Source organism: Danio rerio, chromosome 4 (genome assembly GCF_052040795.2).
Source record: "Danio rerio strain M-AB ecotype USA chromosome 4, GRCz13ab, whole genome shotgun sequence".
Taxonomy (NCBI): Eukaryota; Metazoa; Chordata; class Actinopteri; order Cypriniformes; family Danionidae; genus Danio; species Danio rerio.
The window spans coordinates 35,804,847-35,822,547 of NC_141024.2; the positions used below are offsets into that span (position 1 = coordinate 35,804,847).

At 35.4% G+C, this 17,701-nt stretch overlaps 1 protein-coding gene across 2 annotated transcripts in view; it reads left to right on the forward strand.

Annotated features, from left to right (window-relative positions):
• Nucleotides 1–2,070: 2,070 nt before the first annotated feature.
• LOC137491263 (uncharacterized) overlaps nt 2,071–17,701 on the forward strand; it is a 104,816-nt gene continuing 89,185 nt past the window's right edge. The window contains exon 1 of one of the 2 annotated variants that reach the window (XM_087249110.1): nt 2,071–2,121. Coding sequence is in view for 1 of the 2 variants with exons in the window: in XM_087249112.2 (XP_087105238.1) it covers nt 3,041–3,125 (85 nt within the window). In the remaining variant the exon portion in view is untranslated. Of the gene's footprint in view, nt 2,122–2,973; nt 3,126–17,701 lie in introns of those variants that run through there. The other variant, XM_087249112.2, reaches the window with a different exon arrangement.

The following is a 17,701-nucleotide window of genomic DNA, read 5'->3' on the forward strand; positions in this document are numbered from 1 at the left end:
AGGCCTATTATTATTAGTATTGTTATTATTATTATTTACTTAGTTATTCAATGGTTGTAAGAACACATTGGACCCTGCATGGGGCTATAATAAATGGTACCATTTGTTTCTATTGTATTTTCTCCTATTTTAATTTAATATATTCCTTTAGCCTATTGTAAATATTTATTTGATAATTAATACTTTTTTATTGCAACGTCAAAGTAGGCCTGTCTTATTATTATTATTTTTGTTATTATTTTGTCGTTGTTGTTGTTATTATTATTGTAGCAGGGACATAGCCACAGGTGTGGCAGAGTGTGCTGGTGCCACCCAAAGTGGCATCTTGCACCTGAAAATAGATGCCTTCGCGCTCAAGCGCGCGCAAAAAACTTGCACAGGCAAAAGTAATGATGAATGTGTTGAAGGAAAAAACAAACATTCTAATTATTTGTTAATAAAACAGTGCAACATTATTCTCAGTCAGTGTAGGCTGAAAAAATTAAGATCGCCAGCATTTCAAGGGTGGTTTTATTTTTAGTTCATTGTTGTGACGAACTATATTTCACTAAGGCTGCATGAGACTGCGCATCTTGCTTATTTTCTCTATTTTACATACAGAACATATCATACAGTCCAGGTTCTACCGTTCTAGTGAGTGTGGGGCATTGCTTTACGGTGGTAAAGTGGATTATTTCTTGGCAAATTCATAATGATTCACTTTGTTTAGTAATAAATTTCATAGTTGTAAAATAACTACATTTCAAGAATATGTTAACACTTTCAACTATTTAGGATTATTTATTGCATCAAAAGTAACTTCAAAGTAACATTAAATGTACGTATAAACTGCATAATTTGTGTGTGTAAACACCAAAGATGCAAAAAGCTTATTTAGACCAGAATAGGCCTACTAAATGCAACGGTCAATGTATGTAAACTTATGACCTAAAATGTCTTAAATGACTAAATTTAAGTCTTTTTAAGTTTTTAAATAATTTAAGTTTAACATAAATGATTTAAACTTTAAACTTCAAATTAACAGAGTATGGCAAATAAATTGTTTATTAAATGGAGGTCAGGTGTCTATCTTAATTATAATTATTAAATATTATGACACTATAATTCAGTGGTGTATTGGAGAGTATGCACCTTTTAATTAATTAATTTTAAATAAGTGGTTTATCCTAAATAAAATGCAATGGGATCGGTGTGCAATGAATAGTTTGAAAACCCCTGGTTCAGACTAGACGAGCTAGCTGTCTGTGCGCTGCGCTAATAACTTGGCATTTGCTCTTTTCGGTGCTGCCAGATGCATTTATAGTGCATAAAAAATAAAAAAGGTAATTCGGTAAAGTGCGCGATGCGCGCAGAAATAAGCGCACTATATGCGCATGTCGAATTAAGTTCTCTTTTTCTTTAATCAAGACTTTTCCATTCGAGGAATTACAGTTATTAATAGCTTAGTCCTTATAAACGATCAGTTTATAAAATACACAATTTACGGATCAAGCCTAGTGCAAACAAATATGGATATAAAATATAATACAGAAAAAACACAGAAATAAATAAAATAAAAATAGATTAATAAAAATAAAAAGATTGATAACATAAAAAATATTAATAAAAATTAAAATAGATTAGATCTCTCTCACAAACACACACTTTAGTATTAAAAGTTGATCAAATTTTTTAATGTAAACATTTTAAGACAATTTTGAGAAACTTTTTTTAATCCAGTTCATGATGGCTTGCATGTCTACAACTCATAAGTATACATCACTATATATAAGAAATTGAGTACTAGTTTTAATCAGCTCATTTGTGGCTGTTGTTTCTTGCTCGGACTTACCGGATTTCTTTTTGTTAATTACTTTCATATAAAGAAACTGTTGAAGAGAAGTTATTTTGTTTCTGTTCATAGTTTTATTTATTTTAAACAGGACATTTTTATTGCTATGGTAATTGCTTTGTTAATTTGTTAAAAGTGTCCAAACGCAGAGAAAAACTATATATAATAAGTCATGACTCATGACTAAGAGTAAGTGGCAAAAAAGAAAAAAAAAAAAGACTTTTATTTTGGCGTGACTTGTGACGTCATAAGCCTGCGCCGCTCTCACGCTGTGATTCAACTGGAGAAAGGTTTGTTTTGAAGCGTTTACCCTTATATAAAGCGATTGATTAAAGTTTCAGTGTTTTCATTCAGTGCTAAATTATGTACCTGTTGACAATATTATTTTAACCCTTATACAAAGTAGTACTATTTACTAAAACTTACAGTAATGAGGTCCATTTTTTAAATAAAGATAGGATAAACTTTTTGTTCCAGAGAGGAAATTTGTCTTGTGCAAAAAAAAAGCTATAAACAGACAATAAGATAAATAAAACAAACAAAACAATTAAGAAGATACTTGAATAAAGTAAAAGTTTGTAATAAGTGTTTTAATGAAAGTTTAATTGATTGAATAGCACAATGTCATTCCATTATAAATATACATCACTATATATAAGAAATTGAGTACTAGTTTTAATCAGCTGATCAGTGGCTATTGTTTCTTCTTGATCAGACTTTTCTGATTTCTGTTTGTTAATGATAGAGGTAAAGTTGGTTTTATATTCGCACATTCGTTCATTTACAAGTCTCTACATTGTTTACCATGTTACTTTGAATATTTGATCGGAATTAGTATGCAAGTGTGACTTGAAAACAACATTAACACTGTTTATTTAACTGTGAACAATGTTGTACTTTGGTAGTCATTTGTTGCTAATATGATTTCGCTATTTAGAGTTTGCAAATAATACTTTCATGAAATTATATTATTAAGGGGAAAGTCTGAATGTGTGAACATAAAACCAACTTTACCTCTATTTGTTAATGACTCTCATATAAAGAAACTGTTGAAGCAAGTGTTGAAGAGAAGTTATTTTGTTTCTGTTCATTGTTTTATTTATTTTAAACAGGACATTTTTATTGTTTTGTTCATTTTAAACAGGATAAAGTGTCCAAACACAGATAAAAACTCCTGCTGAAGCGACTGATCTCCACACTGTTATAAAGATGGTGTTTATTAAAGAGGAGAGTGAAGATGTGAAGATTGAAGAAACATTCACAGTCAAACAGGAAGATCTGCAAGAACAAACAGGTTAATTTTTTATTCTCAAAGATCAACTCAGTCATTTGATCCTCATTCAGATATTTTAATAATAAGAATAATAAATTAAATCCATCTTGCAGCCCTGAGTGTGCTGCCTAGTTCTCCTAAACGCACATAAGCACTCATTGAAAGACAGAAATGAGTTTCTTTTTTGTTGCTTGTTCTCGTGTCTTTTGTCATTATTTTATGTACTATTAGTCTCCAATTTTCTTTACTTTCTTAAGGTTGTTGCTTTTATTGTTCTCCTACTGTTTGTAAGGTGTCCTTGAGCATTAAAAACGTCACTGGGCACTAATGCCGTTTTAAAATTATTATTAAACAAATGCTTATATTATGGTACAAGGAGCTGACAGGTACTTGCGTCCAGCGGTGGCCAAAGCTAGAAAATGGGACATATTGCGGTTCCAAAACTGCAGTGGGCTCTCACTCCTGGCAATGGGTGGCTCACTTAGATATGCATTTACCTATAAAGATTAATGCAAAATAATATTTCCTTTAACATAAGCATTTAGATTTAATTAAACACTTTAAAACACCTTACACTCACAGCCAGCATTAATATCAGCTTAAATAATTTTAATCTTGTCATATTGATCATTGTTGACAAAAACTAAAGTATGTTTTGACCTCTATATATTAGGAGTTAAATAAAATAGAATTTCTTATTTTGCTGTTCATTTATTTTTAAATAAGGGGATACAGTAATTTACCTGCTGTCCTATGGGAGATATTTATTATTATTTGATAGAAATCGCTTTAGAGCCTCAATAGAGGGAATCACGTCTGAAGCAGTTGCCGTGTGTGCACTTATTTCTCTCGCAAGCTCTTCGAACGGAGCAAGCAATGTTGTTGTGTTTTCAATTAGCCCCCATTGATGCGCGCTGAAGGATGCGGGAAGCTCAAATTCTGTCCCATATGCACGAAGTGCTCGCTTCTGTGCTAACAAGCTTGACATCATGTAAAACATACTGTTCCAACGTGTCGGAGTGTCTTGTTGCAGCATATTTTTCGACAGTTCCAGCTCTGTCTGTATCTCTCCAATTCGGGACATTGCAAGATGAGAATATTTAAAGTGCCCTACTATTTTTCTCCCTATAGCCATACAGTCGGAAATGCTTCGCTGGCTCAGAACTCCTTCCTGTACGGCTAACTGGAGAGTGTGAGCCATGCATCCAAGACTTTTCAAACCACAGTCTTTGATGGCTTTAACCATACTGCGGCCGTTATCTCGCAGCACAACATGTACCACATCTTTAGTTATGTTCCAGCCAGCGAGCATGCTTTCGAGTTGCCTCACTATAGCAGCGCCTGTGTGAGACCCGGGGCATTCTCGTGCGTGCAGTATAGCCCTCTTCATCTCAAAGTTTTCATCAATCCACTGAGCTGTAAGACTTAACATACTCACTGGACTTACATCTGAGCTCCATATGTCGGTTGTAAAACTTATATCAGTCACATTTTTTGCCAAAAGCGTGTGAATGTGAGCTGACACTTCATTGTACAAAGCCGGGACAGCAACAGCAGCGAAGTGCCGCCGGCTAGGGAGGGAGTAGCGCGGCTCAATAAATTCAATAAGACGACGAAATCCAAAATCTTCCACAACGCTGAAAGGTTGGTCGTCGATTGCAATCATTTCCATGACTCTGCCTGTGATAGCGTTTGCTTTTGCACTGTCCTTGCCAAATTTCTTTATATTGTCAAGTGTTTGTTGCGTTGGATTCTCTGTTGTGGTTAAACTTGGTGCTTTTTTGGCAGCGAGTTTAGTCTGATAGTCTTTATAGATTTCGAGATGACGACACTTCAGATGGATTATCACATTTGTAGTATTGAAATTTTTTTTCCTACTCCCCCCTCGCAGTAGCTCACATTTGAAGCAGTTGCAGATTGCAATTCTGGGGTCCTCTTTTTTAACGGTGAAAAACTCCCACACTGCTGACATGTTGTCTTCCTTCTTGTGTACTGTGAGTGTGAAGCGCGTGCTTGATTTGTGCTACGTCACAGATGCGACGCTCAAAACCCAGTGGCGGCAGTAAGTTTGTTTAGCCTATGTAAAGAATACGCATTTTATCGGCGTAAAAATATCGACATAATTTTAATAATAGCATAACGATAATCTTAAAAATAGCGTTTATCGGCCGATTACGATATGGCCGCCGATATATCGTGCATCCCTAGTGAAAAAACGTTTACCTTGGATTATTTTGTATCTGCCATTTTTATCCAACACATTTGACTCCCAAACTAAATGTACATTTTTATGTATGAGTACAGCAACTCCCCTACTTTTGGTATTAAAGTTAGAATGATATATTTGTGCTCCTCTATTGAGTTTAGAATAGTCTTTTTTCAACAGATGCGTCTCCTGTGAATATACAATATCGGACTTTTACTTATTAAGATGTGCGAACACCTTGTTTCGTTACACGGGGTGATTTAACCCACGTACATTCCAACTGGTAAATTTTGTCTTTACTCCACCCATTTTATGGAGGGCTGTCGAAAACATTTATCAGTAGCATCTAAAAGGAATCTGTGGGTTTTGTATGTAGGGGGATGTGTGGGGGAGAATGGAAAAAAAAGAGAAAAAAGAAAAAAAAAGGGAGGTGATCACACAAATACTTAAAAACACGAAACAACACAATATTAAAACCTTGCATGTAAACTTGCACACACTTCCAGCTACTCCCACTCTTAACTAGCTTACCATGTGGGATCTCACATATAAAACAAAACCATTTAAACAGCTCTTGATGTTTTACTACGAAGCTACACCATTATTGACAAAATATACTTGAGAGCTAGAAATAACAACGAACATGTGCTATATACACATGACATATGCATATACTAAGGTACAGTATATGTCAAAAGCGTCAGTGCAGTATCAGACTGCACCCGTGAGAACAGCACAGCAATCGTTAACAGATTCATTCATGTCAAGCAGTGCGTGAAGGGCTGGTGAGGGGTCCGTGTATCTTTTGGTCCCTCATTTATGTTATAAAAATTTATTTTTTTGTGATAACGGGATTTCGTTGAGACATATTTTCCTCACCCATGCATACATTTTGTTGCTTGTTAGTTTGATTAGTGTTTATTTCAAATGATATAAATCTGTTTGTATTAAACTTGTAGTAATGATGCTTATAATTGGTGTGTGCGACTAAATTTTGGTTGATGCGCCTACATTTTTTAAATTAGGAGCACTGGTGCTACCAAGCAAAAAGGTTAATTTTGAGCCCTGGTCGGCTTTACACATTTTAGAAAACTATTTTGTTGTAATTATGAATGATTACGAATAAAAACAGGCCATTTACAGCTTTCAAGTCTGTCTTATCAATATGACCAATATGACTTATGATCAATTATGTAAGAAACTCTGAAAACTGGACTGACAGTTTCAATTTACAATAAATTCTATGTTAAGCGACTTTGGCACATTTTACATTGTAAAAGCACTAGATAAATAAAGATGAATTGAATTGAATCTGCTGAAATGTGTACACCATTATTGGACCGAACAAAATATGTTCTGATTTATTTTGCATTTAATGTGCATCAAAATTACAGTGTGTGTAGCCAATGTTTCCGGTGTCTTTTCACTTTTCAGCTTTTGATGAAGATTTTTAAAGACTTAATGAAAATGAATGTTTTTTTTTAATATATATATATATGTGTGTATATTTCAGAACTAATTGAAGAGAATAAGTGGAGTAAAGAGGAGGAACATCATGTCAAAATTGAGGAAAAAACTCATTTACAGACAGATAGTATTTTAAAAAGGAAAGACAAGAATTGTTTCATCTGCACTCAGTGTGGAAAAAGTTTGTCATGCAAAAACAAACTTAAGATTCACATGATGATCCACACTGGAGAGAAACCATTCACATGCACTCAGTGTGGGAAGAGTTTCAGCCAATTATCATCCCTTAATCTACACATGAGGATCCATACTGGAGAGAAACCATACACATGCACTCAGTGTGGGAAGAGTTACAGCCAATTATCATCCCTTAATCTACACATGAGGATCCACACTGGAGAGAAACCATTCACATGCACTCAGTGTGGAAAGAGTTTCAGCCTATCATCAAACCTTAATAAACACATGAAGATCCACACTGGAGAGAAACCATTCACATGCCCTCAGTGTGGAAAGAGTTTCAGCCAATCATCACACCTTAATAAACACATGAGGATCCACACAGGAGAGAAACCATTCACATGCCCTCAGTGTGGAAAGAGTTTCAGCCAATCATCACACCTTAATAAACACATGAGGATCCACACTGGAGAGAAACCATACACATGCCCTCAGTGTGGGAAGAGTTTCAGCCAATCATCATACCTTAATAAACACATGAGGATCCACACTGAAGAGAAACCATTCACAAGCAATCAGTGTGGTAAGAATTTTTACTGCTCATCACACCTTAGTAAACTAGGGTTGGGCATGTAAGCTATTATGCAGATCCGATACGCATCCCGATACAAAGAATACGATCCGATATATTAGCGATATATTTGTGACATTGCGATGCAACACGATACGATTTACACCCATATCACAATACAATGCGATAATTCAGCACTAACTTATTAGATCAAGTTTATGAGATGATGTAAGAAAGGATCCTGTGCCATTGAATGAGTTTGATTACTTATTAACCAAGCAAAACCACGACTTTTTTTACAAACTGGCTTTTCTCAGAGCCAGAGAGTCAGTTTACAGTAGAGGGCCATTTTAGAACCTATAGCACATATTATTTAAGTATTTTCAAAATAAACAGAATGTATAAGTGCAATATATATTATAAATGTATATATTTGCACTCTTTCAACATAAAGGTTTAGCATTGCACAACAAGAATTGTGATTTAACTTTTCAACTATGAAAACAAGTTTTACAAAGATATATTGTTCCACTGAATGTTAAAACCTTAAGGTCGTGAACTAGCAGTGTTATGCTGCTTTGAAACATCATGGTCACTGTAAACAACAGGCTAATAAAAATATAAATAAATAAAAATTAACAGGAGGTGTTTAAAACCTTCGTTCTCCGTGACACTAGGCTGAATATCTTTGCAGATGAACAATGCAATAGCATTCGTTATTGGCGTAGAGCTAGCAGAACTGTTGCGCATGGAGAAAACTTTCAATGCTTTTCTCACCACTTTTGGAGCTGGTAGCTACAGTTGAAGCAGAGCAGGAAGCCAGGGATGCAGGAACACTGGAAGATGCTTCCACAACAACACCGAGGCGCCGCTTCAAGTGAGATATCAGATTAGTCGTACTGCCCGTGTATTTTACAGATGCGCGGCACATTTTGCAAATTGCATCTGTCCTGTCAAGTCGTCCATCCTTTTTGCAGAATCCATAATGTTGCCATACTTTAGATTTATAACTCAGTGAGGAATAAAATGTTTGTTTTGCTTCTCGCGCTTTCTGAGGGCGCACCACTAGCTTCATCCGCACACCTGATACACTGAGTTGTAGTGTAAGTGTACACATCCGCAAGTCCGTTGCTAATGCATACTTTATGTAGGTCGATTAAATTATGCGCCAAAAACTGGTTGACAACACTGGTAATAAATAAAAAATACATTCTATATTAAAAATATAAGTTGTATCTTGGAAAAACCGATGCATCTCGCAAAAACCGATGCATCTCGATTTGCTTCCAAAATTTCATTCATCCTCTGCTGCTCTACTGATGCACTCGCATCGTGCACGCGCATGACCGCGTATCGATACATATCGGTTAATCTTCCCATCCCTATAGTAAACACATACGGATCCACACTGGAGAGAAACCATTCACATGCACTCAGTGTGGGAAGAGTTTCAGCCAATCATCATCCCGTAATTTACACTTGAGGATCCACACTGGAGAGAAACCAAACAACAGAATTTTGCATGCTTAAACTCTAGTGTGACTGCAGCTTCGGTGTGGGATGAGTTTCAGCAACTCCTCAGACCTTAATAAACACATGAAGACCCACTCTGGATAGAAACCATTCACATGCACTCAGTGTGAAAAGAGTTTTAACCGATCAGCAAACCTTAATAAACACATTAAGATCTGCACTGGTGTTAAAGTGGATATGTGTTTGAGTGTGAGAAGACTTTTCTTACAGCTCCAAAATTGAAACTGCACCAGACGATTTACACTGTGACAAGAGGTTTAATCGGTTAACACATCTGAAAACAGAAGAGGATTCACACTGGAGAAACCGTACAGATCTGATCCATGTCAACAGAGTTTCGCTCTATCGGTGCAGCTTAAGAAACACATGGACAAGAAGTTGCACACATGATATGAATGCAGCAAAACATTTTCCCATGTGCACAGGATTTTTCATGTCTGAATAATGTTTAAATAGGCTGAGCGACGGTATATTGTTTTCCAACACTCCTACACTGGGGTTGTTGGTGGGGTTGTAAATGTGTCGTGTTTCTCTCACTCTCCACACTATCCAGTGTATTCATGTAGCTAATGTTGTTTTGGATGATGTTCTCTGTCTTGACTCCCTGAATGAGAAACATCACTGGGAAGACACCACGCACATCAAATAAGGTGAAGCTCCAGGACAGTTAGTTTGCAGTATACCAGGGCCTCAAGTTTAGAAAGCACATTCAATTGTCCTGTGTTGTATTTTTTATTAGTAAAGATTATTTACTTTTAGGTTCTAGTTTACTACGGTAGGGATGGTATACAGTTTAACCCAAAGAATGACCAGTCTGTCAGATGAAGAAGAGCCGGAGTCAGAGATTCAAATAAATAAGTTTACTGAAGATAGTTTGCAGTTTCATCAGCAGAAGCCAGCTTCAACACTCGCAATGAGTTCACAAGTCCAGAAAAGGTATGATCCAGGTAAACATTTCTCATTGGTTGCATTAAAAAAAAAATTATTGTGTGCGTCAATGAAGTATTGTATCTAGCTCCAGATAAGGATGACCTCAATGCAGGCGTTAAGAAAGAATTGTATCGAACTCTAGATATGGATGGCGACATGGTTCCTGGGGGTTAGGTTGACCCTAAGTTATTAGGAGCTGATCTCCGACCTGTGAAAAGCTAAACCAGGTTCACAATAGACACAAGAGACCACCTGTGTTAAAAACTCAAGGATGTTTCTTGTACGCTTAGCTGTGTTATCAAACTGGTTCAAGACTGTTTCCATCAACAGTCTGCTACAATATCCTTACAATATCTCCACACAAAAGTAATTACTTTAATAAGAATTACAATCAAAACAGGTAAATTATTGTAGACAACATCAGTGTAACAGGGTGGAATATCCCTTTATGGCTATTGGCTGGTGTAACACTAACTTGTTGAGCCTATGAGATCCGGGTTGACCATTACTGTAGTTTCTATTGGCTGGGTCATGCTAAGTCATCAAACCTATCAGATCCTGTTTAGGAAGTATAAAAGTTGAGCGCATTTGGTAACTCGGTATGTGTCATCGGTGTTGCCGTCTTTTTTTCTGAAGGGTAAACCCTTCCGGTTGAAAGTAACGGTAAGTGCGGAAGTTGAGTTTGTGTACACTTCAGTATATTTGGGTAGTAACTGTACTATACGTGTTGCCAAGATTGACTGGTTTGGTCCTCAGCTGCTCTGCACCAGATACTGTTCTTTCGGCGTGCTTTCTGCCTGCTCTGGTTCCCGGCGCTTTGATGTGTGCTTTGTGCGTTGGTGGCGTCCGATTTAGTGGTTACCAATAACTTCCGATGTTTGCAGAGTGAGGCCATGTTCTAACATCTGTACGGTATGTATGGCAGAGCATTTGTTTGTTTTGATTGAGTTTTTTTATTGTAAATCGTGGCTTTGTGACAACAGGTGACTGTGCACAAGGGTTTCTATAATGACTGGTGACCAAGTCTGACAACTGCGGTGGTAGCGCTGCTGTTTTGCCGGAGCTTTATTTTGTGATTTTTGTTTCTTTTGTATATTATGATTATTATAGTTTTTGTTTGAATTGTTATATTCGTATTGTGATTTTTGTTTTTGTTATGCATTCGAGTTATTTTTGCTAATTTTCCCTTTCTGTTCAGGTCTATTCTAAATTGTTACTTTTTGGTTGTGATTTTCATATTTTTCTTTAATAGTTTCTATTTGTTTTGTAACTGTCTTCTGTGTATTTTCTTTGAAACCTATTTGGTTATAGGGGGGTGGGGGAGACCCAGCTTGGGTGCATTGTATTAGTGTGTGTGTATATATACACCGAGTGCTGTGCTAAACAGATCTTGCTGTGTAAAATAAGTTTGCTGTGTTTTCATAGGGGCTGTGTGTGTGCGTGTGTGTTTGTATTGGTGTTGTGGACACTTGCAAACTTCCGCTGGTACCCCACTCTATTGTTTTGGATTATTGTTGTCTTTTTTGTTGTTGTTTTGTAATAGGCTCATGTTAAAAAGAATTTTTAATTATTTTAACTTTTGTATTTCAATAAAGTGCTTTTTTTCTGATTTTAAGTCTCCATGCTCACCCTACTTTGGCTACGAACCTATAGGTGCCTGTTAAATATAATAATGATTATTATTATTCCCGGCTTAACCGGGTGACGTTGTCGTTTAAGGTGTTTAATTAAATTTCTTGTCCCCCCGCCACATTTGGACAACTAGAACAGGTGATTTTCTTCTCCTCTGGGACAGAGGGAGAGAGAGATCTCCATGACCTATGACCTGGTTTGTGTGTGTCTCCTGAAAACAAATTTTAAAAAGACAGGCAAAAAGAGAAACAAGGACACTGAACATTCTTACATTAAGAAGCGTGAATTTATACATTAGTTAAATCAATTCAAAGTTCTATAATTAATAATTAAATTTAATAAAAGTAATTAAATATTTATATTTAATAAAACGTGATGAGAAACAGGATGTTGAGAAAAAGGATTAACGTTAATTTGTTGAGATGAATTTGAAGGTAGAACTGCAACTCCTTCAGTCCCGTTTTTGACCGAAGCATATTAATCTGCTCCAGGTCAACCAGTGAGGTCACTAAAGAAAGTGGAAGTAATGACTCGTGCTCCCTACTTAGGTTACAGAGTTTCTTCGCCCTTTCTTGGACATGCTGGAACCTAAAAATTCCAGTCCCCAAGCTAAGGGCTCTTCCACCTTCTACTCACAATGGGCTTCGTCCTTGTATTCATCAAGCTATTCAGTTTTGAAGACGGTTCGTCAGTGAAAATATACGAAAAACAAAACAGCGGACCAAACACCAGAATATGAACACAAATGCGCAAGCCCTAATGGTCATCCAGAAGTAAACAACACATACTTTCATCGATACATCCTCTGATGCATTTACAACTTGCTCCAAATCTAAATCCAAACATCCAGGCTAATTCTAAGACTCAAGAGTTCCTCTGATCAGACACAAAAGGTCATCCACTTGACCTAAGCCACACAGGATTCAAATTCATGACCTGCAAAAACATCTTTATCTTCACCAGTCTTAAAACATTCATCAGCGTGTTCTGTAACTTCAACTTAGAATAATGAAACATTTTTATATTACAATAGTCCAATTCAGCACCATTACCATGTTTAATTATCACCTTGCTGAACTCCATATCAGTCAAGTCCACTTAAAGTAAATTTTCATTCAAATAATGATGTGATTGTAGTGATGCAACACATTTCTGTGTATTATCAATAGGAAGTGTGCAAGCACTCTTGTCTGGGCTATAATGAGCCAAATTCACCTTCACAGTTAACAAACTAATATCAGATCCACTCTCTGAAAGCCGGGCTAAATGAATAAACACTGTTATTGCACTCCTGACATTATTATGCAAGAAGAGGGATTGTGAATCGATTTCTTTTGTTCCCACTTTTTAAGGGTTTACAGTTTTTTTTTTACAATGGCTTTGATACTTTTTTTCAATACATTTAAAAAGTTTCCCAAACTCTTAACATGGTTAGCACAACATCCGTTTTTGTGGGCTATACAAATAACACATTTCTTGCATCCAGTATGCATCCAGTTAACGGCAATTTAAACAAACAGAAATTTAAATACAACAGAAATCTAAATAAATTCAATTAGAAACAGTTTAAATTCAAACAGTACAGTGAGCCATTTACACTGTCTAATTACTTTTAGACTGTCATGGAGTTGGAGGCCAATCAAGTCCCACATGAAATTATCTATGTTGACGAGGCTGGCTTCAACTTGGTGAAATTGCGTCGTAGGAGAAACATAATAGGCCAAAGGGCCACTGTTACCAGGCCAGGCCAGAGAAGAAGTCGGGCAAATGCAGAAGACCAGGCAGAATAGAAAATTACTTAGTTTTTTTATGATAATTGCGGCGCTTTTTCTGTTTGTATATCTTGCAGTGATGTCCTTTTGCATATAAAGTCTGTACTGCAGCAATTCTGTGTCTGTATTTTTTCACATACAGTAAACTGTGAATTTTTTTAAAGCTACCCTGGGATGGTCGTAAATTTTTTATATTCAATTTCTGCAGGATAAAAAAACTAAATGCATGAATTTACTGTACTAAACCCATAACACAAAAATTTAGAGAGGCTTTAAATATAAGGGCAGACCTGACACATCAAATAATGCAGTTTCTGTAAACTGATGATAGTGTTTTTATTGTCAATGTGTTCTGATTGACTACATGTTTCTGTTGGAAGAGAACATGTGTTTGTGTTTTGAACAATTATTTCATTTTGAAACATGTTTACAGTGTTTTGTTAGACATGGTGTAGTGTGTTTGTTGATTATTGTATTTTGAAAAGAAGTTTAGAGGTTTAGTTTACAATGTTTGATTTTGAGCATGAAATTAACTGTTTTGCCAATTGTGTGTTTTGGGTGTGTTGGTGCTTTAATAGTTTAGCAAACTTATTAAATATATTTAAAAAACTGTCATAGACATTGTAAAAAACTAACACAATTTTAGTCTAATTCTACAATGATCAAACATAAGTAATTTAAACTCAAGCATCTTTTAACAGAAATAAGACTAAACCTCATAATTATCTTCTCAACTTGTTGTTTGTACCATATTACTTTACTCTAACTAAACCATTCAACATAACAGAAGCAGACAATATGATCTTGTATAAAATTCATTTGATTCTTACTGTCTGGTCAATTAGAAATGCTCACAGGTTAGCTATTTGCTCAAATGGTTGATTTGTGAAAATCTTTTATATTTGTCATTTGACAGTAAAACCTGTTTGAAAGCATTACCAATTGAACAAGAATCTTAATATTGACTTGAGTTGACTTGACTACTTCAAAATGCTGTTAAAGCTCACGCTGCGTTTCTGTTTCCTAAAATGTTCATTTTCGCTGCAGCAGTATAAATACTTCTTACTGAATTCGTACATCAGCTATTTAACCATCAGATTCAAACACTTTCATTCAACTTTATCTCTCTGTTCTACACAACATCCAAACAATTATGTTCCTCTGCACTTGAGGACACACACACACATAGACAGAGTGATTTACTGCAGAATTTGCCTTTACACAAATGACTTCAACTCAATTTTCTGCTTATTTTTCCTATGCTAGAGTGAGGATGCTTTCTGGAATATTGTGGTTAGTGACTTAGCCAATGTCACTGTTTAAATGCCATCAAGTCATTCAGATAGCAAATAATTAACTGTAATTAACCTTTGAACTCAGTCAATTTAGACATGGATTTGTAACCTAATGGCAGTCTTCAATTTCACAGTAATAAGCTAATAAAACTTTTTTTTTAAAATTATTATTATTCCAGAGAGTAATCTGAATCAGGAAGTCATCATTAACCATTGAAAACAGAGCCGGATAACCCATCCATTTAAATCTTATGTCATGGTCTGCATCATCTTTTCATCACTCAGCATTACTGACTTCTGTAATGTTTGATATTTTGCTCATACAATCAGTAATGATAATATAGCTGCAAGCAGCAATTAAGGGGCCAATCACTTTTGGCCAAAAGGTGGCGCTGCTCCAGAGGTTTTTGAGCACTTTCTGGGAGTCCAAAGACATGCGCTATAAGTGAATAAGGTAAGCTAAATTGTCTGTTGTGTATATGTGTGGATGAGAGTATATGGATGTTTCCCAGTACTGGGTTGCAGTTGGAGGAAAATGTAAAGAAGTTAGTTTGCCTCAGCAACTGGCTGAAAGATGAGAAAGCTCAGTAGATTTGAAAGGTTACGTGGAAACAAAAAGACCAGTTTCAATGCACCATGTTACAGTAGTTAGGCTTGCTTGGGCAACTGGATTAAAGAATGGAGGTAAAGGTAAAAGATTGTTCTTTTGGTTTGTGATTTTTTTTAACAGATGACTCCAATTGTGTGATAAAAATGTGGTAGGCCACTGTTATGATTTGACTACATTTATTGCTTACTGTTCAATTGAATACTGTAAATTGTACATCCTGGTTAAGAGGAATGCCAGAGGAAGCGGTGGGACATGGCAAAAACTAATATTACGGTGTGTAGAATGTTTCAGCTTGATTTAAACCACAATTATTTGGCTGTTTTAATAAACAGACATAATATGAAAATTATGTATCTGTGTCCTATTTTTTATCTTTTGGTATGCATTTCAGAAAAAAAATGGTTACGATTCAGGTGTAGTTGCAAATAGTGAATAATCCTGATTAATCCACTGAAAATTCTGATTAAAAATTTTAATCATTTGACAGCCCTATGCAAAAGACGATTGTTTGGTATAATTTAAGTTTTTTGATAGTAACTACATCAAATAAATGATGTATTTTGTGTCAATGTGTACATGTTATTATATGTGTTGGTTCTTGAAGTAGGCTATTTTTACCTTTTGTGCTGTGAAGTGCAAAAAGAAAAATAACAGTAGCTATAGCCTTGACCTATTTTAGGTGGGCTTTAGTCCTCTATATTTCTAATTACCTGATTGCTCCTCGGGCTCCTTGCCTCATATATAAAGCTTCCTCCAGCAAAAAAAGCAACTCTTTAAATGTCACGAACATTTAGCTATTTTTATGTCAAAATGAACTGTCAATATAAAACACATTACAGTGCATGTGGCATTGACTATATGATTTGCACGGAAAGGATTAAACATATTGAAAGAACACTGACAGAGATAAAAACACCATGTGTTGTCTTGTTTTTAAAGAAAAAGTTCTTATATTATGCTTTAGATTGTAAAATATGTGAATTACTTTGTAGGTTTAAAAAAATAAATTAATGCCATTTAACTATAAAAGTGGTTGTTTATTTTATATATATATATATATATATATATATATATATATATATATATATATATATATATATGAATATATGAATATATGAATTTCCTAAGGGAAACTGGATTGGAAAAAAGAATATAGAATAAAGTAAAAATAGTACAAAAGGGGGTAGTAACACAACAAACAGGATGCCAGCTGCCGTTAAAACCTAAAGAAAAAGATGCGCACAGCACAGACGCGGACGTCGACGCGTTTTATGTGGTGAGCCAATAGGAGGGCGCGATGGTGGCTTTGAACGATCCTGGTAAAGGTATAAATGTTTAAAGTTGTGGTTGGCGTTGGAGTTTAGATCGTCGTTGGACTTGAGGAGAAGAAGAAAGTACAACATCGGCAACATTAGGAGACCTTAGTGCGGTATGTTTTTATACTATAAGTCTTGTTTCGGTGGTGGCAAAATGTTGTGTAAAGTATATTTGAAATAGCAATGTTTGAGACCTTGTTGTGAACGTGTAATTAATGGATGTTGCCGTGTTCCTTGCTGTTCCTTCCTGTTTTGCAAGATATATGTAGCTAAGTGAAATTTTAAACCGCTGGTTTATCCAGCCGTTGTATAGGAGCGGCGTACTGTGTAAAATGGCGTGTAGTTGTATAGTACAGAATTATTTGCAATGGTGCATGTTGTAGTTTAGCTGAAGAAGCCAGAAGTAGAGGGTTGCGTACATGATGTGTCTGAAGTGCTACAAGGAAAATCGAGCAATGTGTGTTATTTTACGGCCTTGCTGCAGGAGGCCAACCACAACAGCAGAGTCGTTGAGTTTGACGTGCAAAAGCACAACAGTTTTCAGTGTGCTGCAAGAGACTGGTGAGTAGCTTTTAAAGGATCATTCAGTAAAACAGAAAATTGTAGTTAAGTTTTTATTTATTTATTTATTATTGTTTAATTACTCTTAAGTGGTTCTAAATTTTTATTATATATTTTTTTCTGTTAAATAGAAAATAATATTTAAAATGTTAGAACCATATAGCCATTTACTTTCGTAGTTGGAGGAAAAAAAAGTGAATAGTTACTTTCTGCTAAATGTTTATTTATTTTTTTTCATTTGCTTAAGTCAAATAGGTTTGTGCCAAGGGGATAAGTAACCGTTGACAATGTGTAGTTTTTCGTGTTTTAGGGCAATTGTTTTCAGGTTTGTTTTTTGTGGATTTATGTACAATTGTTTTGTTTTTTGTAATTTTTGCATTTAGTAAAAAATTGCATGATCATTTTAATTTTTATTGTTTTAGTGGTACATAAAAGTCTGTAAGAACAGAAAAGATGCATTGTCTCTCGGTGTGTAAACAACATTTGAAGTGCAGTAAAAAAGTGTTACAATATAGTTGTAATTG